At 41.7% G+C, this 27,105-nt stretch overlaps 4 protein-coding genes and 3 non-coding genes across 13 annotated transcripts in view; 5 read left to right on the top strand and 2 right to left on the bottom strand.

The window, feature by feature from the left end:
* The first annotated feature begins 3 nt into the window (after nucleotides 1–3).
* Nucleotides 4–13,183, top strand: GNL3 (G protein nucleolar 3). Of its 2 annotated transcripts, none has more exons than XM_086698007.1 (15): nucleotides 4–158; nucleotides 787–845; nucleotides 1,199–1,336; nucleotides 1,448–1,561; nucleotides 1,786–1,869; nucleotides 2,853–2,985; nucleotides 3,727–3,839; nucleotides 4,078–4,201; nucleotides 4,610–4,697; nucleotides 5,146–5,320; nucleotides 5,470–5,612; nucleotides 5,696–5,832; nucleotides 5,918–6,099; nucleotides 6,385–6,448; nucleotides 11,377–13,183. In XM_086698007.1, the coding sequence occupies exons 1-15, from the start codon at nucleotides 146–148 to the stop codon at nucleotides 11,388–11,390; spliced, it is 1,581 nt and encodes a 526-aa protein (XP_086554133.1). In that variant the 5' UTR covers nucleotides 4–145; the 3' UTR covers nucleotides 11,391–13,183. The 2 variants fall into 2 exon arrangements, with proteins under 2 accessions (XP_086554133.1, XP_086554132.1); XM_086698006.1 differs by lacking the exon at nucleotides 11,377–13,183 and adding an exon at nucleotides 6,530–8,308.
* Nucleotides 3,025–3,101, top strand: LOC112853090 (small nucleolar RNA SNORD19). Its single transcript, XR_003222894.1, has one exon. It is a non-coding gene; the product is annotated as a small nucleolar RNA SNORD19 (small nucleolar RNA).
* Nucleotides 3,886–3,967, top strand: LOC112853096 (small nucleolar RNA SNORD19B). The gene has a single exon (XR_003222900.1). It is a non-coding gene; the product is annotated as a small nucleolar RNA SNORD19B (small nucleolar RNA).
* On the top strand, nucleotides 5,009–5,087 carry LOC112853091 (small nucleolar RNA SNORD69). Its single transcript, XR_003222895.1, has one exon. It is a non-coding gene; the product is annotated as a small nucleolar RNA SNORD69 (small nucleolar RNA).
* On the bottom strand, nucleotides 5,772–18,613 carry GLT8D1 (glycosyltransferase 8 domain containing 1). 2 transcript variants are annotated; one of them, XM_086698009.1, is made up of 10 exons: nucleotides 18,437–18,613; nucleotides 13,807–13,860; nucleotides 13,623–13,721; nucleotides 11,552–11,765; nucleotides 9,435–9,552; nucleotides 8,855–8,939; nucleotides 8,555–8,667; nucleotides 7,831–7,997; nucleotides 7,598–7,710; nucleotides 5,772–6,430 (listed from the first exon to the last, which is right to left on the bottom strand). In XM_086698009.1, exons 2-10 carry the CDS (start codon nucleotides 13,820–13,822, stop codon nucleotides 6,246–6,248), a joined length of 1,110 nt encoding a protein of 369 aa, XP_086554135.1. In that variant the 5' UTR covers nucleotides 13,823–13,860; nucleotides 18,437–18,613; the 3' UTR covers nucleotides 5,772–6,245. The 2 variants fall into 2 exon arrangements, with proteins under 2 accessions (XP_086554135.1, XP_086554134.1); XM_086698008.1 differs by lacking the exon at nucleotides 5,772–6,430 and adding an exon at nucleotides 6,909–7,429.
* A 306-nt stretch (nucleotides 18,614–18,919) lies between these two features.
* SPCS1 (signal peptidase complex subunit 1) lies at nucleotides 18,920–20,620 on the top strand. Its single transcript, XM_086698011.1, has 4 exons — nucleotides 18,920–19,135; nucleotides 19,446–19,505; nucleotides 19,609–19,695; nucleotides 20,204–20,620. Exons 1-4 carry the CDS (start codon nucleotides 18,920–18,922, stop codon nucleotides 20,327–20,329), a joined length of 489 nt encoding a protein of 162 aa, XP_086554137.1. The 3' UTR covers nucleotides 20,330–20,620.
* The window catches only part of NEK4 (NIMA related kinase 4), a 51,803-nt gene continuing 45,023 nt past the window's right edge, over nucleotides 20,326–27,105 (bottom strand). For 2 of the 5 annotated variants that reach the window (XM_086698004.1, XM_086698002.1), the window contains one exon: nucleotides 20,326–20,855. Coding sequence is in view for 3 of the 5 variants with exons in the window: in XM_086698002.1 (XP_086554128.1) it covers nucleotides 20,823–20,855 (33 nt within the window). In the remaining 2 variants the exon portion in view is untranslated. Of the gene's footprint in view, nucleotides 20,856–23,647; nucleotides 24,669–27,105 lie in introns of those variants that run through there. The other 3 variants (XM_025916142.2, XM_086698005.1, XM_086698003.1) reach the window with 2 other exon arrangements.

The following is a 27,105-nucleotide window of genomic DNA, read 5'->3' as shown; positions in this document are numbered from 1 at the left end:
TGCGTGCGCGCGCACGCGGGCGGACGGCGGCGCTGTTTACGGCGGTAGCGTCAGTGCGTGTTGCTCGCGCTTGTCCGCAGTTCACACGTGGCTGTGTCGGAGGCGCGTTGTAGCTTCTGCCGCTGCTGCCTTTCCCACTACCAGGATGAAGCGACCGAGTGAGTGGGGTCGGGAAGCGGGTATGGAGGGGCTTCTGTCTCTGTTGGCCGATGCACCACCAGGGCGCTCTTCTGCGGGAATGGGAGAGCCTGCGGGTAGGCTGTCGCGCTGCTCCCTGGTAGTAGAACCAAGAGCGGGAAGGCCCCACGTTAACCGTGGGCCTGTTCTGTTGTACGAAACGAAGACAAAAGTGGAGACTAGGCAAGGAAACTGAGTCTGAACCATGTTTCGGGCCCGGCGTTTTCCCTTCCATGACCACGTTAAGTCTGGCCCTGGTGAGGTCTGAGAGCCGCCTCTGAAACCCACTGTTTGCTCCTAACTTGTAATTCATGGTGTTTGACCAGAAGTGGCTGCTGTTTGGGGTCTCATGTGCACCTGTGCGCAACCCGTCTATATGAGAAGAGTGGGAGCAAGGAAGCTGGGCTCTGCTCCGGACCTGTTGAGTCTACTTCTCTGGGATTTTAGAGTGGTGTACGTTTATTATCCGCCACATATGATACTTAAATTAAGTTTGAGAGTTAATTAACTACTTAATAGGAAAAGGGATATGATTCTAGAGCACAGTCACTAAAAACGAAACAAATTGGTCACTTGTGTCTAATCCTTTTGTCACCGGTTTCTTTGTAGAGTTAAAGAAAGCAAGTAAACGCATGACCTGCCATAAGCGGTATAAAATCCAAAAAAAGGTAAGTCCAGTGCTTAGGAGAACTGTATTAAATATAATCCTAACGTGATTTCTGCTCCACCTCTCCTCCACTAGGAGGTCTGGATTAATAGGATTTCACCTCATGAAACTGAAGTTAAATAGACTGTCCATGGGTACAAGTTCTTAGGCATCAGGAATATGGCTGTGGGAAAGTGCAGTAATTTGGTGATAAGAAAGTCTGTAAACTCTGATCAGTATGTTAACCCTTGCAGAGAATCTTCTGGTGACATTTTTTTTTGCTACAGCTTTTCTAGGTTATTTTACAGGCATAACTAACTTTAGCCAGATTGGCTAGTAAATTTCATAAACTAATAACAATTTTTATTATGATAGGTTCGAGAGCACCATCGAAAATTGAGGAAGGAGGCCAAAAAACAGGGTCGCAAAAAGCCTAGAAAAGACCCAGGAGTTCCAAACAGTGCTCCCTTTAAAGAGGCTCTTCTTCGGGAAGCTGAGCTAAGGAAACAGCGAGTAAGATATGTTAGCTGAAACTTTGAACAAGTGATGTGTGGGTATGTGTATTTTTTGAAAGTAATACCAAGTTGCTTTGGCTCACCCTTTTCTCTTATGACTTGGATACAGCTTGAAGAACTAAAACAGCAGCAGAAACTCGATAGGCAGAAAGAACAGGAAAAGAAAAGGAAACTTGAAACTAACCCTGGTGTTAAGGCATCTAACTTGGAACCTGTGAACGAGGTATGATCAAGTGTCTTTGTGAATGAGAGTTCTATTGTAGAAGCAAAAGTACAGACTTAGGGCAGGGGCTGTTGTACCTCCTGGGCAGAAAAAGACCATTCTCACTCTGTTTTACCTATAGAAATAACAATTGCAGTGCTCCTAATTAGCCATGGAAAGTGGAGAAGGACGTTACAACTGAACTGCTAATTTTGTGTTTTTCCATTGTTTTTTTTATCTTGTAGGAATTTGGGCAGCGTAAAGCTAAGAACAAAGCCAAGGCAGGCAAACAGAATCCAAAGAAGTTGTATTGTCAGGAACTTAAAAAGGTATTTTAGTCTAGGCTAGTGTGTAAAAATGATAATGAGGTTGGAAAAGACTAGAGTCATTCTTTTTTCCTGTTACCAACCCTGAAAAGGTGGAAGTGGAATTCACTTGAGCTAGAAAAATTTTTCAGAAAGTTGGCTTATCCTATTTGTTTATTGTGGCTTATTCTATTTAGAGCCTTTTCTGTTTAGCTAAAGGAAATATTCTTGTGTTTTAAATTTTTTGCACAGGAACAGTTTCCTATGAGCATGATTTACAAAAGTGGTACTTTGTGTTAAAGTAACATGATGATATAGCACATTTTAAAATCGAGTAAAACATGGGGTGCTTAGGTGACTCATTCAGTTAAGCATCCATGGTTGTTTCGGCTCAGGTCATGATCTCATGGTTCGTGCGATCGAGTCCCACATCCATGCTGTTAGCATGGAGCCTGCTTAGGATTTTCTCTCTCCCTCTCTCTCTGCCCCTCCCCCAACATGTGGGCACTTGCACTCTCAAAAATAAAACTTAATAGAGAAAAATACATTATAGCAAGCAGTGTGGAAAAAGTCTCTAAAATACTCTTGTTGGAAGTATTGTGTGACCTCCTAAGTGAAGGAGGTCAAGGGAGTGTCTTGGCATAGCTGCTCCCCAGAACTCCCATCCCCAATGCCCGTTTTCCTAAGCTCACTCCCCTCTGTGAATAGAACATGACTGCTGCTCAGCAGTCTTGGCAGGGCCACAGGGGCCTATCAAACTACGTAATTCACTATGGGAGGGTAATATGTTCAAGACAGTGGGGTATTTCCACTTTGATGAGAGACCAGAGGCTGCCAAGCAAACTTGTGTTTCACTTTCCTATGAGAAATGATATGTGAACATCCTTCATGCCAAAGTGAAGACAAAAGATCCAACTTTGAGTTGCAAAGTGGAAAACGCCAGTATACTTGTATGGAGGGTGTTGCCAGAGTAAGGGATGCTCCTCTGATAGTTTCTGCCTTGACAGGTGATTGAAGCCTCAGATGTTGTGCTGGAGGTGTTGGATGCCAGAGATCCTCTTGGTTGCAGGTGTCCCCAGGTAGAAGAGGCCATTGTCCAGGGTGGACAGAAAAAGCTGGTGCTTGTATTAAATAAATCAGGTGAGCAAAAGGGATGTTTTATGTTCCATATGCACTAGTGAGGTATGAGGAAAACATGTGAGCAGTCTGATTTTTACTGAAGACTGTTAAGATCCAACTCTGATCTCAGTAAAGCCAGTGCATATGGTCTTGTTGCCAAAGACAGTGCTGGGCAATGGGGTGGAGGTATTTTCTGTAAGAGATCAATTGGTTTCAACTTTCTTTTTGACATTCATTACTTAGCACTTTGTCGTCTTCAAGAGTGTAAGCTTCTGTACATAGCTTACTGTGCAGTATATTTCACATAGGAAGAGATGGCAGTATGACAGTATTTATGTGAAGTGCAGGTACGTACGGGTTTGAGCATCAGGGCCAGGAAAACCCAGAACAGAGACTTGGGAAGCAGAAAGTAATATTGGGATCCACAGTTACTGCTGGGGCCAGTAAACATGGCTGATATGTGAGAGTAAATTTTGGAAACATAGCCCTAGAGTTGTAGGGTAATGATCTACAGGTTGACTTAATTCTGAAAGGGTGAGTAGTACAGAGGAGAATTGAAGAAATACAGAGGTATAGATACCAAAATCTGTTGAGATAAGGGCAACATAGTGGGGAGCTTACCCTCTCCCCATCTTCCACTTAAATCTTTTTGAAAAAACTGAAGAGACAAACCAGAGTGAAATCCAGTTTATCAGATAGTGCATGTTCCTATCAACAAAATTACCAAATTGGAGTATGTGTCTTATTCCTAAATCCTATTAGATTTGGTACCAAAGGAGAATTTGGAGAACTGGCTAAATTATTTGAAGAAGGAATTACCAACAGTGGTGTTCAGAGCCTCAACAAATCTGAAGGACAAGGGCAAGATAATCAAGGTACTCTTCACTGTTAGTGGTGGGAAGTATGGTTCTTTCAGATTTTGGATGGCTGAAATATGATGAGTGTACAAAATCTTGATTAAAAAATGAGAACTCATAAGATCCAACTCTGATTTCATCCAGAGATAATCTGAAAGATAATAGTGTGATTTTAATAGCTGGGTTCTGGAACCAGATTGCTTGGGTTTTATCTGGTGAGTTATCAGAAGTAAACTTAACTTGGAATTTTATTTAGCATTTGAAGTTAAAGAAGAGAGCTCCATTCAAAAATGAAGTCTGTGTTGGGAAAGAAGGCCTTTGGAAGCTTCTTAGAAGTTTTCAGGAGACTTACGGCAAAGCCATTCGGGTTGGAGTAATTGGTGAGTTTCAGTTCAACACATCTTACGTATTATCTCTTAAGTGCCAAGAATTTTTCCATGTTAACTGTGTGGGGTTGGTGCTTAGTAAAGGGCTTGTTCAAACATTAGCTTCTTGCCCATTTCAGATACACACAAAGAAACGTTAATTGCTGCCTATTTCAGTCTTTTGCCAGATGTGCACTGTAGGAAGTTGGCTTCTGAAAGCTCCCTAGTTTACTTGAATTAATCCTCCTACCCTTGATTTCTTGTGCAAGAAATGAAGATGCTAAGATTCGTCTTAGTGTTGAAATGAAGACACTCAGATCCAACTCTGATCTTGCTCTAAACATCAGGCAAACCTAAAGCAGTGGAAATTTGGTAATTACCAATTACATAATGCATTTTGTTCTGTGGATTTCCCATTTGTAGGTTTCCCAAATGTGGGGAAAAGCAGCATCATCAACACCTTGAAACAAGAACGGATATGTAATGTTGGTGTATCCATGGGGCTGACAAGGTAAAAGTGAGTTCTTACATAATTATAATATTTTATCATAGATGAGTCAATATTTTGTTTTCAATAGCTTAAGGAAGACCATTCTTTCTTTAGAGGTGTCAGTGAAAGGAACAGGGTTACGTTAGTGCTAGGTTTAGGGAAGAATGGATTCGAGTGGAATAGCTCACATCTAGTTTGAAAGACAAGCAAATAGATTGAGGGGAGGGGAAATCTTTATGGCAGAGGAAACAGCATGCATTTAGGTCAACATATAGGCTATAACGTAGTGTTTCTTTTAGAAGTAGATGGAGCACCGTTAGGGTTTCAGATAAAACACGAAGCAAATGATGATAAACTGGATCTGACAGACTGTGTGCTGAGTTTGTTCAATCCAACCCTGAGCTTCGTGTTGTCTCTCATCCTTCAGGTAAACCAGTGCTCCCATCAGTTACCATCCCTCTTGTTCTAGGTGCATGCAGGTTGTCACCTTGGACAAACAGATCACAGTCATAGACAGTCCAAGCTGCATCGTGTCTCAGCTTAACTCTGCCAGCACACTTGCTCTGAGGAGTCCAGCGAGTATTGAAATGGTGAAACCAGTAGAGGCCGCTAGCGCCATCTTGTCCCAGGCTGATGCTCGACAGGTATAAGAACCTCTTCCCTTGAGCTCCATTTTCTCTTTCATCGTAAGCATTTAAGTGGGAGATTTTTCAAGGCTTTTTACACTGTATCAGATGAATGACATTTTCAGTTTTCCTTTTTTTTTTTTTTTTTTTTTTTTTTTTTTTTTAAGGTAGTACTGAAATTTACTGTCCCAGACTTTAAGAATCCTCTGGAATTTTTTACATTGCTTGCTCAGAGAAGAGGACTGCACCAAAAAGGTGGAAGCCCAAATGTAGAAGGTGCAGCCAAACTGATGTGGTCTGAGTGGACAGGGTAAGTCTCCTTTCTCTTGGCATTTTGAGGACCACATGGAATGAAGACCACTGGTTTTTGACAAATCTTGTTTTTAATACTAGTGCCTCCTTAGGTTACTATTGCCATCCCCCTACATCCTGGACTCCTCCTCCACATTTTAATGAGGGCATCATGACAGACATGAAACAGGGCTTTAATCTGGAAGAATTGGAAAAGAACAATGCACACAGCATACACAGTAAGCAAGGCTTGTGTTTGCTCTCTTCGTTGGCTGACAGGGCAGTAAAAGGTCTCTGTTTACATGGGCTATGTTCCTTCCCTAGGCATCAGGGGCCCTCGTTCAGCCAGGAGCATCCTTTTCCAGTCTTCAGGTCTAACAAATGGAATAATAGAAGAAAAGGACATTCCTGAAGAACTGCCAAGACAGAAGGAGAAACAGCAGGCGGAGGGGGAGGACCACAACGACCTTGACAGTGACCAGGAAAGTGTTGATGAAGAAGCTGATGTAAGTATGTTGCACACAAGTTGCTTAAGCTTGAGTGCATTTTTTATCATTAATGTTTAACAAATGGGAAAGGGATGAAAGTAGAAATTAAACAGTTCATGATAGACTACAAAAAAAAAAAAAAAAACAAGAAAAAAACCTAAGATTTAGTATTTAAGGTTTGCAATCATTAGTCTTAATTTTGTGTGTCTCATTACAAGTACCTTCAGAGTCTTTCCAGATGTGCAGTTAGTTAGATTGAGCAGACAAGGGTTACTAATCTTGCACTGTTTCTTTGTCCCACAGGAAGAGAGCTTAGCCATGGTCCCGGCAGAAGAGACGTGGGCACTGCCTGAGGAGTCTCAAGCAGGTGGGTTGGTGGAGGGATTTACCAATAACAAAGCGGCATGGTATGGAATTTTAACCTTAACTTTTCTTTTCTCCAATATAGATGAGTCAGCACAATCTTACATCTCAGATAAAATGACTGAAGAGGAAGATGATGCTTATGACTTCAGTACAGACTATGTGTAACAACCTTGTCTTTTTAGAAGGTGTTTGTTGGGTTTTGTGTTTTGTTTTTTTTTTTTTTTTGGTTTTTTTTTTTTTTTTACATTTTGAGCAGACTGCTGAGCTGTTCTATTGTGTGTGATGTATAGTTTGTTGCTGTATGCCATGAGCTGTGTAAATTTTGTAAATATATATCATGGTACATTCATTCTTTAAAAATGAGGCAATTATAAAGTGTCTGAATTCTACAGCAGCACCGCTCTCTTAACAACTGGGTAGAAGTATACTTAATCACCTGGAAGCAAACCATCAGACACCTATTGAAAAATGTAGGTTTCACTTTATTAACAGATCAGCCCACAGGTTAATATTACAAAATTAAAACCAAGCAGTAGTGTTGAACTAGCCGTACCATCCCTGTCAGTCCTTCAGTATGGTAGTAAGCAAACATTTGGTAAGGCAGATGGAGACATTTATAGCCTATCTGGGAAGCTGACTGCTAAACAGGGTAGTTCATCCTCTTTACCCAGCTGAAATGTCCCTCTTTCCATGGGTTGCTGCAGATAGGCATTGAAGCCTTGCAACTGTTAATTCCCACACATACTGTCTTCCAGGATTTCCTGAGAAATGCTTATAGCATAAATTATGTTTTATTTTGTATTTGAGATCTCCATATGTCTTCGGATCAGGCTGAATTTGCCTGTGGGGTCTGGAATATACCATTTTTCCCAGACATCAGAATAGGAAGCAGTTCTTCCCCATGGCTTAAAGTGACCATTCCAATGAAGTAACTTGGCAGCCTTTACAAACTGGGGTGAATATCGTTTTCCAGCACTGGAACCTTACATTGGGAAAAAAAGAGCCAAATGATTGTACCTAGTACTAGTCAGAAATAAGAATGCTACATCAAACTCCAGAAAACTTAAAGGGAACTGGATATATCCCATCCCTGAGGAAAGACACTTAAATTCTTTATTAGTTAGGCCTTTGGTTAATTTTTTCAACTTACCGAGGTGGCGGACATTCCACATGGGGTCAATTGTAGAGTGCTGTTGATAAAATACGATCAACAGAGGTGGTGTTGTGGTGCTGCCAGCCAGTGTTCTGCTGTACAGTCCCTCTCTTGGGGGGACAAATGACAAATGTAAACTGTTAGTGGAGAATCCTTAAAAATTCCTCTTAAACAAGACCACCCAGGTTGAAATAAGCATCTTTACAGCATGGTCAGCTATATATACTTACTCTACATTGAGTTTCATCCATTTTTCCAGCTGGTTGGTTATATTCTGTCTTTTCCATTCTGTCAAGTTTGCAACAAAAACTCCAGGATTAAATGAGCAGGTGCTGGCTTTCATGGAAAGTTTACGAATTCTTTCTTTTTTATAGTCAAGATAGCCAATGTAATTATACTAAAACACAAATGGGATATATAGTAGGTTTATTGCTTCAAACAAAATAGATGTAACTGATAGCCAGTTAAAAAAAAAAAACCTGCTTATTAAACTACTCAGATTATTAGCAAAGGGGCTCTGTGTAAAGCAATGAAAAGTGACATTTGGGGGATACCTGGGTGGCTTGGTCAGTTAAGCATCCAACTCTTGATCTTGGTTCAGGTCATACGGAGCCTGCTTGGGATGCTCTCTCTCTCTCCCTGCCCTTCCTGCACACATGTGCCCATGCTCTCTCTTCCCCCTCTCCAATAAACATTTTTAACAAAACAGTGACATTTTGGATTCCAAATTAACAATAGGAACCTAGAATAAACATACTAAGCCAGATGTTCAAGGAGAATCAGGTTGTTAAAATCATGAACCAATCCACAGAAAAGCGGCCTTGAATTTGGGGATGAACTGGGGAATGGAAAATGTAGCAAAAGTAAAGGGCCCCTTGATTTTGCTGCCTCTCCCCATTACCCTGCAGTATAGAGAGTGGCGTGTCTATGTAAGATCTTGAATAAGTACTTTACCTGGTTCCCTGCTCCACGGATGACAACTTTGGTAGAGGCTGAGTCACAATCTTCTGAAAATGCAGCTGCATGCCCTGGCTTCAGTGGTGTATTGTAAAGGGTAAGAATATCCCCTGAAACAGACAAGGTGTAAGATTTAGATTTACTTTTTTTTTTCTTTTAAGATTTACACTTTGAGTTGCCTCAAGATGCCCATTCCTCCCACTTAGGATGACCTTTTATAAGATACCATAAATAAAACAATTGCTACCACCCACACTCTGGATAGAGAACAGCACTAATGGTGACAGTCTTTGGTACCTTGCACAATTACATCATCATCCATATATATGGCCTTCTTTGCACTGGGAACCAGAATTGGCAAGTAGAACCTTGCAAAGGTTAACTGGGAAAGGAAAAAGAAAGAGCCATTGGCACAGGATTCATCAGTGACTATGCCTTTATTAGAAACTCCCAGAGTGCTCTCAGTACCCATGCAGGAGAAGACAGCTAAAGGTCTCTCAGAACTGCCCAACCGGATCCCCAGGGAACCATACCCAGTTACCCAAGTATTCCAGTCACTTCCTAACACAGTGGACTCCTGAAGAACTTGGGGTTTAGGGGCACTGGCCCCCTGCACAAAAATCCACATACAACTTTTGACACTCCCAAAACTTAATAGCCTACTGTTGACCTTACCTATAACAGTCCATACATCTGGTATACATACTATATGCTGTATTAGAGTAACGTAAGCTAGGGGAAAATGTTAAAATCGTAAGAACAAACATTTATAGTACTGTATCAAAAAAAAATCTGCATATAGGTGGACCCATGCAGTTCAAACCTGTGTTAGAGTCCACCAAACTCCCAAGTACAAACAAGGATGTATGGAACTCACTGGTTTTATGGATTCCCCCTGGTCAGGATCCTCCTTGACTTTCCCTTCCAAAAGTTTAGTGTCAAAATCCACAATTTTGTACCTGATGCTTTTCAAGGTACTGCTGCTGAGCCAGGACCTGATGAAAATAAAGCACCAAATGTGTTTTAAATAACCGTGTCCTTGGGGCGCCTGGGTGGCTCAGTCAGTTAAGCATCCAACTTTGGCTCAGGTCATGATCTTGCGGTTGATGGGTTCAAGCCCCACATTGGGCTCCGTGCTCACAGCTCGGAGCCTGGCGCCTGCTTTGGATTCTGCGTGTGTGTCTCTCTCTCTCTGCCCCTCCCCTAACTTGCACTCTCTCTCTCAAAAATAGATAAACATTAAAGAAAAATTTTTAAATAACCATGTCCCCAGGAACTCCTGGGTGGCTCAGTCAGTTAAGTGTCCAACTTCAGCTCAGGTCACAATCTCACGTCATGGTTCGTTAGGTGTGCTGAGAGCTCAGAGCTTGGAGCCCACTTCAGATTCTGTGTCTCCCTCACTTTCTGCCCCTCCCGCACATGTGTGCACGCGTGCTCTTTCAAAAATAAACAAAAAAATTTTTTAAATAAGTAACTATGTCCCCAAACTACAGCCTTCTCTGTCTTCCAATAAGGGCATAATGTAGTTTAAGAGAAACCCTGGGGACCATATAGATGTCTTCAAGCCTCTTCTACGAGCCTTGGTTTCCTCATCTAAGTGAAGGTATGCCCATCAAACTCCCTGCCTGAACCAAGATTCTGTGGTGATGGAGAGTGCTCCCACCAGGCTCACATTCAGGGTCAGTGCTGGAGAGAAACCAGTTGAGAACATCCCATCATCACACGGACCAATCAACTCTTGTTTCTCCAAATACGTGGTGAAGAAAAGAAGTCAAAATATGATGGCAGTGAAAGCTAACTGTCGACAAAACTGGTAGCCTGTTCTTTTAGACTCTAATTCACTGTAATGACCAAGTAATTCCTCCACCAGTGTCTAAGGTACTATCTCTAAGAAAGTCTGTGTTCTGTAAATGACTGCACATTTTTCCTGTAGTCTCTGCTAGTGTGGTCTTTCTACATTATTTTAGATGGTTTTGGAGTTTTTATTTACTTTTTTAAAGTTTATTTTTGAGACCGAGAGAGACAGAGCATGAGCAAGGGAGGGGCAGAGAGAGAGAGGGAGACCCAAAATCTAAAGCAGGCTCCAGGCCCTGAGCTGTTAGCACAGAGCCGGAGGCAGGGCTTGAACCCACGAGCCACGAGATTGTGACCTGAGCCAAAGTCAGACGCTCAACAAACTGAGTCACCCAAGCGCCCCTTGGAGTCCTTAAAATATAGGAAAAATAACAACTTTCACAAACTAAACAGGAACCATGGAGAAAGTCACAAGGACAGAAATGTTTTAGAACAGTGACAACTGTTAGCCTATTAAATAAGATGTTTCTTTGAATATCATAAATCTGAATTCAGAGCATTTTCAAGATCTGGATGACTTTATCAGATTAGGATTCTTTGATTAATCACAATTACAGTAAGGAACGTTTACTGACTATTATGTTCTTAATGTTTTTTTATATATTCTCATTTTCAACACAATAATCCTCTAAGTTGGACATTTTCACCCCATACTTAGAGATGACGAAATGGGCTCCCAGGGGTTAAGTAATTCTCCCCAATCACTGGGCCAGGATCCGGATTCTTGTCTATATGCTCACTTCACCACACCACCTTGCCATCGTTCCCCCGAACCATCCCACTCTAGAACTAACTACTCAGGGTGTGTCCATGAGATAAGGAACTTGTAACAGAATGTAAATCAACATATTGCTTCCTTCACTGAGAAATTATTACTAAAAAAAACCCTTGATTTAATAATGTGTGTATGACTAAATTAATTTACATCTTGGTACAAATTCCTTATATTCTTTCTCCTACCACAGGGATGTGTTTATGATACAATCACATGGAAAAACCTCTCATGTGCAGTTTTTATGTGGTATGATCTCAATTGTATAGAAGAAGTATACACATATGGAAAAAAACATTCCTGGATTGGCAGCTGGCCTGTTCTAGAGCATCCTCTAGAAGCAGAATCATCAGGCAAGCAGAGCTCACCGGAGATGGTCTGCTGTACCATTGAGCGTAACAATGTAAAACATCACATTGGAGCGAGTGTTGTGCTGAATGCTGTTTATGGCTGCAATGGCCCCCCCGAGCCTATCTTCAGATGCAGCGATGACCACAGGAATCTCCTCTTGTCTCCCGTCTACAGCTTGTCGGGGAACATTTGGGACAAAGTCTATGGGCTGAAACCCCACAATTCCTGAATCTGCAAAGAACACACACAAGGAAAATATTGTGATACAAAACCTCATAAGCTCTTGCTCTAGAGCCCAAGACATGATAAGAGGTAAGGTGAGGATTATACTTACTTCATTCTCCCCCCATTACAACATGAGGCATATAGCTCAGAAGCTCTGTGTTTTCCTATGTGTGACAAGGCTTTTGGAAAAGTAGAAACATTAAAAAAAACATTGGTGGACTGAATTCTGATACATTACTGGTGGGAATACAATAGAATCTTTCCAGAATGTCTTTTTAGCAATTTGTATCAAGAACCTTAAACAGGTACATGATCTCTGACCCAGTAATTCCCCTTGCCTCTCTTAAGTACAAATCTGAGAGGTAATCCAAAGTCACAAGTGTGTTTATAATTGTGAAAACCTAGAAACCGACTAAACCATTTTTTTTCAAACCATGAACTATGTCCCATAAATAGGCATGAAATCAATTTAGTGGGTCACAATCAGAATTTGAGTAGAAAAGCAATTCCTGAATTGGAACAGAGCACCAAATCAGAAAAGTATCAGACCACACACCACACACAGCAATTCTAAGTACTGTTTTGTAAACGTTCCTTTTTGCCTTTTACAATATATATTCATTCATTTACATTCATTGGACACTGAGCATCTAATATGTGCTAGGCATTGGGGTCATAGCCATAAGTAAAACACAAATCTCTACCACCATGAAGGGTAGATGGACAATAAGCAAATACACATGTATATTTGGGTGCTATCTATAACATGTTTCTTATTGTGGGGATGCCATCAAAAAAAGGCTGAGTCACATTGTTCCAAGACTATTTTTCCTGTGGAAAACAAACTATGTGGCATTAAAATTATATATGAAGAATATCTACCATCACGGTGACTTGCTTCAGATATAATCACATGGAAAAACAGGTCATTGCAGTTTATATATTACATAATCTCATGACAGAAAAAATACATACACAGAAAAAAAAAGGCAGGAAGGCACTAAGCCAAAATTTTAGTAATAGCTGTATCTAGGCAATGAAATAATTTTCAATGAAAATTTATTGAGCACCTCCTGTGTACTAGCCATCATCCAACTACATAGGAGATAAAGCAGTGAACAAAGTATTCTCGTGGAGCCTGAATGCTGTTTTCCTTTTTCTAAATGTTCCCACCAAGAGCATACATTATGCATACATTATACATATCATACTTACTTGCTTAATGTATGTTGTATGTACATATGTAAATACATACTGTTATTTCAGAGCACTCTGTGAAGGTCAGGCAAAAACTATTCATCTTTTCTTGTTCTGGTCAACTAGGGTGGGTAGCAACCGCAAAATGATTTTTGACAAACATCCTGAAACCTCCCAATATTGCAGTAGAGCAATGGAATTATGCAAAAAAGTGATTTTTTACATCAGTTAATAAGGCTTTCTGGTTTTGTTTTACTACTATGGTCCCAGTACTACTGTTCCACACGTTAAAAGAAAGAACAGATGAAGGAAAGGAGCCCAATGATACCAGTAAACAGGGCAGGCATCAAGTAGAAGCTTCACATACCTGTCCCCACCTTCTGAAGCCCTCCCCTGCTGCAAGGAGCGGACAGTTCCCCTAAGGCCTCTGCTTTGGTGAAAAGGGGTCTGCGGTAAGATCAAACCCTTAGCAAATCTCCACAACAGGGAGGTGGGGGTGGGGCTATAAGAACACAAGGAGCACCACTACCTTTTCCTAGCAGCTTTTGTAAGGACAAGAAGAAAACTTTATCTTCCTTTAGCCTAGTGTTGTAACTTTTAGGATGTGGGACACAGGGAACCCTGGGTCCTCAACAAATGCCAAAACATTAGTAAGGGTTCCCATACCTGAAACCTCATTCCGTAGCAAACTGCTCAGGCCGAGAAAGTTATGGTGCAAAACCAGTAGGAAGAGAACAACAACCAGGACCAGGACGATGATGTTTACTGAAACAAAGAGGAAAAGCCTGCATTACATCTCTTTACCTTTTGAGCAGCTATAAAAACAAGAAAATTTGTAGAAAGAGCATACCTTTACGGAATGACATCTTTCTCTTCTGTCTTATATAAATATTAGTTTTTAACCCTACAAAACAAAAACAAGCCCCCAAAGTCAGCAGGTACATGAGAATGGCCATCGAAATGCCTCAGCATTTTATTTAGGTAGAAACAAGAAATGCATACAAGTATTTTCTGCCAGAAGCTCATTCTGAATTAATAGTCTCCAAGAACCCAATTTGGGATCTGAATTTTATATAGTTGTCACGATAATAAAATACTTGCAAATAACCTGGGAGAAATAGATAGCCTTGTATGTTAAATGTCACCAGATGAAAAGCAAAATAAATTCTACCAAGAGGACTACTTGAGGTCTAACCACTATGGAAATGTTCTCCAGGTGAAATTTCTAGTTAAATTAGACATGGACTCTGTTGTCTATAGCCTGAGGCCGGCCTCACTGGCACAAAACGTCCCTGTTCTGAGTTGTATCCCATTCAGCTTTAACTGGAATTAAAGAGAAAAAATTTTCCAACTTCATTTAAAACAAAATTTCATTTAAAGAGAAATTCATTTAAAGAAACATAATTACAAAAATGCACAAAACCCAATTTTGCCGTCAAAATTTGAGACTGCTGTTCTCAAAAATTAAAAATCCCCTAAAAGAAAAATGAGCTTCTTTCCAGGGTTTCATTTCTGTTGGTTAACTACTCATCTCTTCCTAAAGTGGTGTCCAATACTGTCACTCTGCCTGTGGCTTGTGCTCTTCAGCTCATCTGATGCCTTCACTTAAAAAAAGATTAATAGCCTGGCTGGCTCTGTCAGAAGAGCATGGGGTTGTGAGTTCAAGCCCTGCAATGAGTGTAAAGATTACTTAAAAAATAAATAAAAAAGAAAACTGTAAAATAATAATAATGATCATTCAATGAAAATGAGATTGTGTGTGGAACAAAATTAAATGATGAGATTTCTACAACAATCTCTGGGTAACGTTTCCTTATAAAAACAGGTTTATGCAACCAGGGTATTATAATCCTACCTTTGAGACATTTACCATTTTCTACTTCATCTTCCCCCTTGGAAGCATCTAACATTTACATAAGGCTACTAACTTCACAACGCACCCTGAATTATAGCATATTTCTACATCAAAGTAGTGGTGCCTGGGTGGCTCAATTGGTTAAGCATCTGACTTCAGCTCAGGTCATGATCTTACAGCTCATGGGGGTTCAAGCCCCATGTCGGGCTCTGTGCTGACAGCTCAGAGCCTGGAGCCTGCTTTGGATTCTGTGTCTCCCTCTCTCTCTGCCCCTCCTCCACTTGCACTCTGTCTCTCAAAAATGAATAAACATTAAAAAAAATTTTTTTTAATACAAAAAATTTAAATAATTAAATAAAAGTAAGTTTGAATTAATTTCATCTTAAGTGTGTGCCTATCAGGCACTTGATTTCTCAAGACCTTTGAAAAAAAGAGAAAAAAGAAATCTATTGAAGGGTTGTTTTAAGAACTGAGAATCACAGATTAGACTACAAACTGGGGAGAAAATAATTCAGACTCCCAAAGAACAATCTAAAATACATACACACACACTCTCTCCCTCTCTCCCATTTCTTTCTAGAGCAGTATATATAAAGTACATTATACCAGTGAACTTCTCTAAAGAATGCACGTCATTATATGCACTGTGTGCTTTTCACATGGTGGGCTGAGCCTTACCTACAGAAACTGGTGGACCAGGAGCCCCGCAGACAAAACTCTAACATCTGCCTGCTTGGAGCCAATTTCCACCACAAATAAAGAGAACTATCTCACTCGAATAAATCTCATTTAACTTAATGATACAAGGGACAGTGTTTTAGCTCAACAACGTCCAGTAAGTTACTTACAGAGAGTATGTGGATTGAGAGGTAATTAGCTAGACACAAGAAAATCACAATCCTGACAGGTACTTGATGTACTTAAATAAACTACCATGGCAGAAACCATTTGCTTCTAAAACTTCCACAGTTATCTCTCTGCAAAATGCCAATTATTATGCAGTATGTCTGATCCATATTTTCTTTCCTATTGCTACTCCTTGTAATGAAACTCACTGATGTGGTTAGAAAGAATTCTCAAAACCTCATGTAGACCCTGGATGTGTAATAGTGGCTATGTTTTTGTAACAGTACACAGCTAAGAACAATTTGATCAGCAATATTCAATTTTTCACTAGGGAAGTTAATATTTTGTTTAGAAATTATAAAAACTTCACATTCCCAAATCACTCACAAAACACACACACACAACCAGGACAGGCGTATCCAAAAAATATGGCTGAAGAAACCTTAGGGAGAAAGAATACCATTTTTTTTTAACTTGCTAGTTACCGGCATTAGCACCCATTCTCGGCAGATGTACCCACCTTTTCTGCTCTCCCTCTTGTTAATATGTAGTCCCAAGAAAGGTCATTCCACTTACGCTCTGTAAGCTAATCTCTACTTGTTTCCTTGGCGCAACATCAGCAAACTCACTCTCTCCTGGATCACACCCATCAGCATATTATCATGCTCTTGTATCTTTCCAGTTAATTAATTAAAAAAAAAAAAAAAAAGACACCACTCCCCTCACCCAGTTGATCCACGGACCCATTTTTCTGCTCCCCTCACTCTAAATGCTTGAAAAAATTTTACCTCTAGCTCTACTTCCTCATCCTCTTCTTTTAGCCTCCTCCAGGCCAGATTTCTGTCCCTACTGTTCCATTCAAACTCATCTTGTTGAGGTCACCAAAGCCCAAGGTCATTTTTTAAAATGTTTGTTTATTTTGAGAGAGAGAGAGAGAGAGGGAGGGGCAGAAAGAGAGAGAAAATCCCAAGCAAACTCCACATCCAGCGAGGAGCCCAATACGGAACTCAATCTCACAACTGTATCTCAGGCCAAGGTCATCTTTCTATCCTGTTATCCATCCCCTCAGAGGCCATCAGGAAAGTTCACCACATCCCCTCCTCAATTATGAAATCCTCTCATTTATTTTTTTTTAATGTTTATTTTTGAGAGATAGAGCATGAGCAGGGGAGGGGCAGAGAGGGAGGGAGACACAGAATCTGAAGCAGGGTACAGGCTCTGAGCTGTCAGCACAGAGCCCAATACAGGGGCTCGAACTCAGGAATGGTGAGATCATGACCAGAGCCCAAGTCGCACACTTAACCAACTGAGCTACCCAGGTGCCCTTCATTTCTTTGTTTCTTTATATCTGTCTTCTGGGCCTAGAATGTGAGCCCTAATGAGAACAGAGACCCCAATGAAACAAAGTGTTTACTGACGTATCCTCACCATCAAAAACCTCCACTGGTAGTGGGCAGGTGATATTTGTTGAATGATCTTGTAAATAGGAGCACTGGTGGTTCTCAGCTCAGAAAGGGAACACAATCTTTGATAATGGTCATGAAAACACATTTCAACATAAGGAACGACATGGATTCCAGCAGAGATCTCTCTCAAATGGAACCTCACAAGCAATTTCCTTTTTTCATATCTTCATAGCTCAAATACCGTAATGCCTTTATAGCAACTGACACGTTGTAAAGTGCATTTAAAAAGGAGTAAAACAGGGGTGCCTGGTTGGCTCAGTTGCAGGAGCAAGCGACTCTTGACACCAGGCTGTCAGTCTGAGCCCCATTTTGGGCGTAGAGATTTCCTAAATAAATAAAATTTTTAAAAAGGAAGGGGGAGGGTGTAACAGAGGGATATGTCAATTTCTACATACAACAGAAAGTCTATTAAGTCTCTGCCAGGCTGAAAAGTGGAAAAGCACTAACGATATACATCCACTTTCTCCTACCTCTTCATCTGGCTAACTCCTATTTGGCTTTCAGGACTCGAGGGAGCCTCTCCTCCCCTCCCCCTGCCCCCTTCAAGATGCAGCTGCCCTGAGCTCCCACATCTCCTGGCCCTCCCTATCCAAGAATAAAGCTGGCTGTCATTTATTTCTAGGGTTACACCATTGTCTCCCTTGACACACTCTGGGCTCTAGGAAGGTAAGGACCTGAGGTTGGTCACAGCCGTATCCTAGGCCCACTGCGTGGCAGAGAAAAAGGTACGGCGAAATGTGCTGAATGTATGAATGTGGGCGGCAGCCTGCCCGGGGAAAGCTGAGCATCCCACTGTCTGTGACCCTGACACGCAACACAGCATAGAGGCCAGAGAGCCACCTAGGATTCACAGGCCCAGGTTCCCCAGGGAGGTTTCTCTCCCAAGCGTGGGCACCCCATCTCGCTCAGGGGGTAACAAGGGAGGGCCTAAGTTTTTGAGATAGACACCAGCTTTGAAAGAGAGGCAAAGCGAACCCTTGGCCCCTATAGGGAGGGGCCGGTGCAGCCGGCGAGCTTGTTGGACGGCCAACCTGGGAGACTCTCCGAATGGAGGCCATCTCTCCATTTCGGTGCAAGGGACGGCGGAGGGGGGGGGGGGGAATCCCCTCTTTGAGAGGATGCCCTTTCTATTGGGCGATGTGGCCTGGGGTACTGCCCTCTAAATTCTAGGGGTCAATACGGCCCCCTTACGCTTAGGGGTGCTAAGGACGGTGTGACGCTCCGTAGGACCTCCCTACCCCCCAGGCCCAGAGACCCCCGGTTAGGGCCGGGGCAAGCAGCTCATCTCGGACGCTCCCCGCGGCCGCCCTTACCTGCAGCCAGAGGAGGAGGAGCCACCGTCCGGGCCCCGGCCCGCCCCGCCAGCTCAGCGCCCGCGCGGCAGGCCCGGGGGCCCAGTCCGCCGCCGGGCCGCCCGCCTCCCCTGCACTCCGGACCAAGCCCGCCCGCCTGCTAGCTCCGCGGCCGCGGCGCAGCCCCGACACCTGAAACCCGCCCGCCGCTCCGACCGCGGAATCGTGGCGCCGAACAGGCGCGCCGGGCAGCCCCACCGCCCGGGTCCTCGCAGAGAAAAGCCGGTCGCCATGGAGACGGCGCGCGCTGGCGGCCGTTAGGCCGCGGGGGCGCTGAGGAGGACAGTTTGGAGGGCCGGGGCCGCGGCTCCCGCCATTACACTACTGACGGCTAACCCCTCCCGGACGTGCGATGCTTCTGCTCGACCGCCACCGTCGCCACCTCAGCCCTCGCGGGCAGTGCGCCGGGTTACAGCCGGCTCCGAAAGCGCAGGTCGCCTAGCGATGGTGCAGGGCGGAGCCTCGGGCCGTTCGGGTCTGTGGGAGACATCCGCTTCCGGGGCCGCGGCCCTCTTATTGCCCGGCTCTGCGGGCCCGCGGTCCTGCACTTGGAACCCGACCCCGGCGCCTACGATCCCTGAGTCGCACCTGCCTTCGCTCTGCCGCCAGCTTTCTCAGCTAGTCATGCTGGAGCATCTGAGCTCGCTGCCCACGCAAATGGTGAGGGCTCGACCCCAAGACCCCACCCCCACCCCGCACGCTTCTCTGGAGCTGGCAGCTCCGGCGGCCCTTGTCTCTTCCCTGAATTGTGCTTCCCGGGTCCCCATCTCTCTTCGCCCGCGAGGAGCCCCCTGCCCATGCGCCGTTAGGATGCTTCAGGTCTCCGGAAAACCTAGAATTTCATTTCTTGTCCGGTCCTTGGGGAGGCCCCTAATGCCGAGGTTGCCCGGTGCCAAAGCTGTGAGGCCAGGGCAGGAACCACCTCTTCGGTGGTGGAACCAATTCCTGCTTTGCTCTCCTTCGCTTCTAGGATTACAAGGGGCAGAAGCTAGCTGAACAGATGTTTCAGGGAATTATTCTTTTTTCTGCAGTAAGTATTGTTTTTGCGTAGTATTCTTTTTCTTCTCCCCCTCCCCCAACCCCCCCCCCCCCAACCAGCTTGATTGTATTTAATGTACTTCGTTTGTCTCCAGATAGTTGGATTTATCTACGGGTACGTGGCTGAACAGTTCGGGTGGACTGTGTACATAGTTATGGCCGGATTTGCTTTTTCGTGTTTGGTAAGAAGATTGTGGGTATTTGGATGTTAGTGGCAAGTTAAGTTTTCTAAATTGGGTTGGTTTGGTTGGAGCTGGTAGTGAGAACCAGCACCAACTTTTCAAAACCTCCTCTTTTTGCCATCAGTGTTTCACCTTGCTATCTATCATTGGAAAAGTAGAATACCAAGTAAGTGGCAGATAAAGTAAGCTGCATAAAAGGATACAGTTCATTTCTGAACAGCAGCTGCTCCAAGCAGTAATCTTAAGGTCAAAACTAGCAGGAATTTCTTAGGGTCTTCACAATGCGGTCTCCTCACTTTTTAGCTCCTAAAGCCTTATGTGTAAATGGTGAGGCTTGTTTGCAATTCTTAAATATCTTATCTGGGTGGATGAGTTTTCACTGGAATGTCAGTTTTGCTGTTGTTTTTTACCTCTAGAAGCATAGAGGACTTATTTGGGAATATTACACGTAATGCTCTTTTAAACTTTTGATGTTTAATATTGACGGATTTCCTCTGTTCTGGCTCAGTTGACACTTCCTCCATGGCCTATTTATCGCCGGCATCCCCTCAAGTGGTTACCTGTTCAAGATTCAGGCTCCGAAGACAAGAAACCAGGGGAAAGAAAAGTTAAGAGGCATGCTAAAAATAATTAGGGTTTTCATGATTCAGCTTTACTGTTGCACCTGCTTTCGTTTTGTATGAGATGAGCTAAATTGTTTTCGTATCCAAAACATGAGTTGAAACCCATCACTGCTCCTCCAGCACAGCTGTGTATACATTTTGTTGTCTTTATATTTCATTTCTAACTCCGTTGGCTTTTGACTTATAATTATTTTAGACCTTCTCTTCATAATCTTTATCTGAAATGAGAGCAGAAAACACAAGTATGCAAAGTTTCTTTCAGGTCTACAAAAATAATGAATAAATGCCTCATAAAAGTACAATTTGACTGTCAGAGTTTTATAATTCATTATGAGTGGTTAAATCGTTTTAAGGTTTTCAGTTAAAACTCAACACCAGTCTATGTCTAAAGAGTCTTTTGTCCATTGTTGTGCAAGCGAACCTACCAGTAAATGCCAGAGTTAGAAGTTTGTGGTTCTGAAAACATCACTGAGCACCATTTCTATTTTCTGTAGCTGTAAGTTCCTAATACATGTCTTTCTTGACAACAGTAAGTGCCTATGAAAAAATTGAGTGTAAATTTGTGGGATGGTCATAGTTTGGTACCACTAAAATAAGGGTGTTGTTAAGCAGAAAAATTTCAATCCATCCTTTACTTGAGGTGGAGCAAAGTGGAAACCTATAAAAACTAAATTATTTTTAAATTTAACAGAGGACTGAACAGAAAAATATTCTAAAGGTTTTGTGTACAGAATGGAAGTGGGAGAGTTATTGTAGGTAATATTCTATTTCTCAGTACCAGGATACAGGACTTGATAAAATACATGTTTAAAAAATGAGAACAATGACCTTAATAAACAAAAGTCAGGAAAGCTTAAAGAAAAAAAAAAAAGAGAGAAAATTAAGATCACATAAATAAGACTAAGCATATAAATAAGAGTAATTAATGTGATTTAAAAGTTAGGAGCTCCCAAATAGTGTTAAAAATCAAGTTACCTTGGGGTGCCTGGGTGAACGACTCTTGGTTTCAGCTCAGCTCATGATCTCACAGTTCATGGGTTTGAGCCCCAAGTTGGGCTGGCTCCGTGCTGACAGCATGGAGCCTGCTTGGGATTCTCTGCCCCTCCCGCATGCATAGGCTCTCTCCATCTCAAAATAAATAAACTTAAAAAAAATGAAGTTACCTCCTATTTTCCAGATGACACCCAAAGGTTGAAAACTGGGAAAAGGATATCTTAGGTGGATGCAAGCAGAAAGGAGAGGTAATTAGAAAGTCATAGTTAACATCAGAAATGCGGCAAGGGGGGACATCTGGAGCTGCCAAAATGTGCTGTTCTGAATCATTATACATTAAATAAGACATGAAATGTATAAAGAAAGACTTTTACATACGTAAGAGTTTGGCAACGCTACCACTGGGTAGGAGACCAATACTACCTTTCAGATTTTGGTCGATAAGTGGGCATATATTGAAAGGGAAGACTTTTGCACTTGTTCTCTATACTTGGAACATTTCCCCTCAGATACACAGGACTTGTTCTTCATTTTCATTCAAGTCTCTACTCGGATGGGACTATAAAGAAACATCTACTGCCCTGTCAAAATAAAGTGGTATGCCCCATCCTCTATGCACTGATATATCTCACATTACATATTTTTCATTGTTGCCACCCCCCCCTCCACAGAATGTAAGCTCCATGGGAGGGAACAGGGATCTTGTTTGCTCACTGCTGTTTGCCCAGTACTTCTAAGAGTTGGGGAGACATTGTAGGTGCTCAGTAAATAGTTGATGAATGATTCAGAGGTGCATTGCCATTAGTCACCTGGTCTACTTAAGTTTAATTAAAACTAAAATTAAACATGGAGTCCTTCAAACTAGCTACATTTCAAGAGCTCAAAAGCCATATATGACCAGTGGCTCCCTTATCACAGAATACAGATACAGAACATTTCCATCATCACAAAACTACTGATCAGGTCTTCTACAGGTTTGAATAATAGAGAAAGGCAAGTGATTGTGTTTGTGCATAACAATCTTTACTAAATGCCCATTGGACTGTTTCCTCTACTGGCTCATCTACTGAGCCACAAGGAAGAACAATCCCAAGAAGTAAAAGTTAACGCAGGTCATATTCAGTAACCACGCTGCAATGACTCCCGCCCCCCCAGACAGAGAGCATGTGAGTGAGCACCAGCAGGGAAGGGGCAGCAGGAGAGGGAAGGAGAGAATCGTAAGCAGGCTCCACGCTCCGTGCAGAGCCCGATGTGGGGTTCGGTCTCACTACTGACTGAGATCATGAGTCGGATACTTAACCGACTGAGACACCCAGGTGCCCCGAATTTTTTTGGCTTTCTAAATACATGTATCCCCTACTTTCCAAAAGCTCGTTTCACGCCACTTCACTTTTCTGAAAGTCTTACGTTACTGCAGCAATGGCTTTTTTCATAAAAGCAAAAATCCTCTTCAGATTTCTTTCAGCAAAAACAGGTACTACTATAGGTTTTAAGTGTGAAGAACTTTCAGAGAGTGGGAGATACTCTGTTTTTCACCATTTCAGCTTACCAAAGTTTTCATAGGACTGCTTTTTGGGGGTAATGAGAAAATATGTATATGGAAATTAAGGAATATTTCTTAAGGAGAAAACAACAATTACTGGCTATTTACAAACTGTCAAAAGTATATCAAAGTCTGAAATATGGTCAAAGGTATAATGAGAAGAAAATTCATACTGTTAAAGGTGTTTTATATTTAAGAAAGATAAAAAATAATTAAGCACTCAAAAGCCAGAGAGTAACCAAAAGATACTGGGATGAAAACCAAAATGAATGTTTAGACAAAACTATACAGAATGGGAATAATAACATATGGGGGAGAATTTTTTAATTCTAAGAAAATATGTACATTATACAAATTAGAAAACTTAACTAAAACTGATGTCTCTCAAGAAAGATGTATTCATAAAGCATGCAAGAAACAGTGAATAGTTCAGAAAGACCCACCCACAGTTTGCCAAGGATTTGCCTCAGACTGGGACTGGGATGAGATGGTTTTACTGTTGAGTTCTAACAAACCCTTCAAAGTGAAAATAAGAGATCTCAGAAACCAGGCTATGAGCACCTTAAGGACAGGGAGTAAGTGTTTTCCTCACCACCATATCCCCAGCTCCTGCCAGAGCACCTGACACAGAGTAAAAACTAAAAATCTGTTAAGTGGCTAGAAAGGGAACATTTCATTAGAGTATTTTATGTGTGTGTAATTTTCAAAGAAGGTACAATAACACTTTATATTATAAAAGGTGAAAACGTTTCCGGAACAGCATTCATTTTTAAAGTCCCTTTGAATACAAAAGTGAAAATTTACTAATCAAGATTTTTATTTTATAAAAACAACTTATTTCCCACATGGGAATTACTCCTCATTAAACAACTAATAAAATATGTGATATACAGTTATACATTTACAACATGGGAAGACAACCAATAATTTGACAGACAAAAAGACAAACTTCAGGAGGTAAGTATGTCCAACATAACTAAAAGGAGCTGGACTTCACTTACAAATTGCTTAACTGGAAAAGGAATTCGTGTTTTAGAAATGTTTTCACTGATGAAAAGTTACTCTAAAAAAAGCCAGCAGAAACATGGATTTACAAAGCCAAATTATTTCTTAGTTTCAATTCTTGCATATCCTAAATGAGGTTCATATTAAATGAAAATAAAAGGTTTATTAAACATCCATCAATATATAAAAAAGGAACTGCTCAATTACTAGATACTACATACTCTTTATATCTACTCCCAGAATCATGAATTGATTTTCTTAAAAAAATAATTTTTCAACTACTACCTAAGGTTATTAACAATGACAACTTTCATCACTAGACATATTATGTCACTTATTTATCCTATTACTTTTATCACTATAGTGCAATATAAAACTTCCAATCCAATATTTTATGGCCCTTACGTATCAAACTAATTAGTACCTTAGAAAAATAAAATTCTAAATATAAAGTTGGTGGTTTAAGGCTCAGTAAACAGTAACCAAACAAAAGTCTTATAACAGATTTTCCTCATCAAGAGTAAGATTAGCCACAGATTTTTTTCCTTTGTTTTGTGACATTGCTTCATTTTACTCTTCCATCCCATTTTTTCCCCAGTTAAAAAAAAAGATATAAGGATGTTGAATGGCCTACAGCCATTATTATGGGTTTGTTTCTGTTTAAGCCAAAAACCTTTGAAAATAGGTCTTTAGTTCTGGCAGATTAGAATAAATTATCAAAAATTCACATTTTCTTCAAAAAATTTCAACTGGCGAGCTTTCACACTGTAAGTTGTGTATTTTTCACCCATGTGCTCCTGCAAACGTACCTAGTGGAGAAACAAAAAGAAAATCAGTATGTAGTAGAAAAAATATTTTTTGCAATTTTAGAAGAAAGGCTTTTCAAGAAAAAAGGGCTTTTCTTTAAAAAAAAAATTTTTTTTAATGTTTATTTTTGAGAGAGAGAGCGTGAGTGGTGGAGGGGGAGAGAGAGGGAGACACAGAATCAGAAGCTGGCTCCAGGCTCCAAGCTGTCAGCACAGAGCCCAACACGGGCCTTGAACTCACAAACTGAGACCGTGACCTGAGCTGAAGTCAGCGGCCCAACCGACCAAGCCACCCAGGTGTCCCAAGAAGGACTTTTCTAAGCATGATACCAGAGGTGGAAACCACATGGGAAAATGCTATCATTTAAAAAACATTTGAAACTTCAAGATGTCAAAAAATTGTCATGAGATGTTAAAGAACAAACAATACACTGGGGAAAATTTGCAAATACATGCCAAAGAATTAATACCATTAATATAATATAGAGCCCTTGGGGGTGCCTAGGTGGCTCAGTCCGTTAAGCATCTGACTCTTGGTTTCACCTTAGCTCATGATCTCATAGTTTGTGGGATTGAGCCCTGTGTTGAGCTCTGCATTGACAGTGTGGAGCCTGCTTGGAATTCTCTCTCTCCCTCTCTCTCTGTCCCTCTCCCCCACTCTCTCTCAAGAAATCAAACTTTAAACAGCATAGAGTTTCCCTATTTAAAAAAAAAAAATAGAGCTCTTAGAACCAGTAAAACACATAATATTAGAACATTAGAATTAGTAAAACAACAAAACCAATCCCATAGATAATTCAGCAAAGGCATCTACAAATTAATACAAATAGCCAATTAAAACAGAAATTTCAATCTAATAATAAAAAAATACATACAATGTGACACTCAATATATGCCTGGAATTAAAATAACACCTAACAATATGTTAAACAGATGTCACACACCTCCTATCCAGTACACAGAGAAGGACACAATATCACTTTTGTGGTATTCCTGCCAAAAATACAGAATCTGAATCTATTTAACAGGAAACACATCAAATCCAAACGGAGGGTCATTTTATAAAACATGGCCGATACTCTTCAAAAATGTCCTAACTGTCCCAGATTAGATGACACATAACAAATACAATCCCAATTGGTTCCACATCTGGCATGATGGCTTGAGGAGCTCTGAAGACCCCCTCCTCACTGAAACTGGTGAAAATTATTTTCTAAACTAACCATTTAAAGTCTCTGGAAGCGGTCCTGAGGGCATACAGCAAATAAAGACACTTTTTTTTTTTTTTTTTTCTCAAGAAAATATACTAAAACCCATTAAGAACAGTGAGAGCGGGTGGTATCTAAGCTAAGATCAAAGGCCTCCCTCCCCAGTCCCAGCTGAGTGAGACAAAAACTCTACACCAAACTGTAGCCAACAACACAGGGTTCCCTTTCCATCAGCTCCTAGTCCAAAGGCAATCTTCCTGGGAGGGGCAGGACATCATATCTCATCCTGCCCCTCCACATCTGTGGTTAAGGATACATTTTGAGAGAGTGCAGCCAAGATGTGGGAATTTCCTTTTTATACCAGGTTAGACTTGTAGGATGGAGGCTGTACCTTGGGAGCAAGGCCAATGAAAATACTGGGGCCCCAATCACCTTTGCCCCAGACCATAAAGTGAAAATCCCATGCTCAGGTGAAGCATGCCAAGAAGACCAGCCCACCCCGCCACTGAGCTTCTAAAGTAGGGGTATCACTCACAGACAAGTATGCTATTGTCTTTGCTCCCAGCTGTGTTCAGAGATTTTTCCTGGGGTGAGAAGCAAGACCTAAAACAGCACCAAAACTTTTCCTTAATGGACTGACCTCATTTAGAACAGAGTGGAAAAACTCAAGCCTACAAGTGCTCTCAAAAACTGGAAGTAGTGGTGAATGGCAACTAGGAGGAGACTGGTAGAGTCACTGGGTGTATAGGCTAAACTGTGGGCAGCCTACTTTGATGGAGACAACTATGAAGCTGGGAGGAACCCTCCCCCACCTCCACCCCGCCCCCCACCCTGGGGTCAAAACAAATTTCAAACACTGACCCTGGGAACTATCCCTTCAAAGAATCCCAAATTTTACTGGATCAGTTTGAGGAGCAATGTGTGCCCCAGGACATTGTTGGAAACAGGAGAGCCATCAATTAGCAACTAAAAAACCTTAACACCTAAGGGAAGGACAAGGGAGAGTCAAAAGAGTTCTGCAAAACCCACCATCGTCCCAAGGTGGCTGTGGATACAACTAAGGCCTTGCCAGCTGAGAGGCAACATCAGATTTACATTGTGGAGACATGAAGAAGGGATAAAATAGACTTTACTAAAAAATTCAGCCAATCACTAAAGAAGCAAATAATAATAGCAACTCTCCTCCCTGGGGAGGCCAGTGCCCAGACTTGTACAATATACTTTCTGAAATG

Source organism: Puma concolor, chromosome A2 (assembly GCF_028749965.1).
Source record: "Puma concolor isolate L17-30 chromosome A2, mPumCon1.1.hap2, whole genome shotgun sequence".
Classification (NCBI taxonomy): Eukaryota; Metazoa; Chordata; class Mammalia; order Carnivora; family Felidae; genus Puma; species Puma concolor.
Note: the sequence above shows the minus strand (reverse complement) of the source record. Positions and strands in the feature narration are given on the sequence as shown.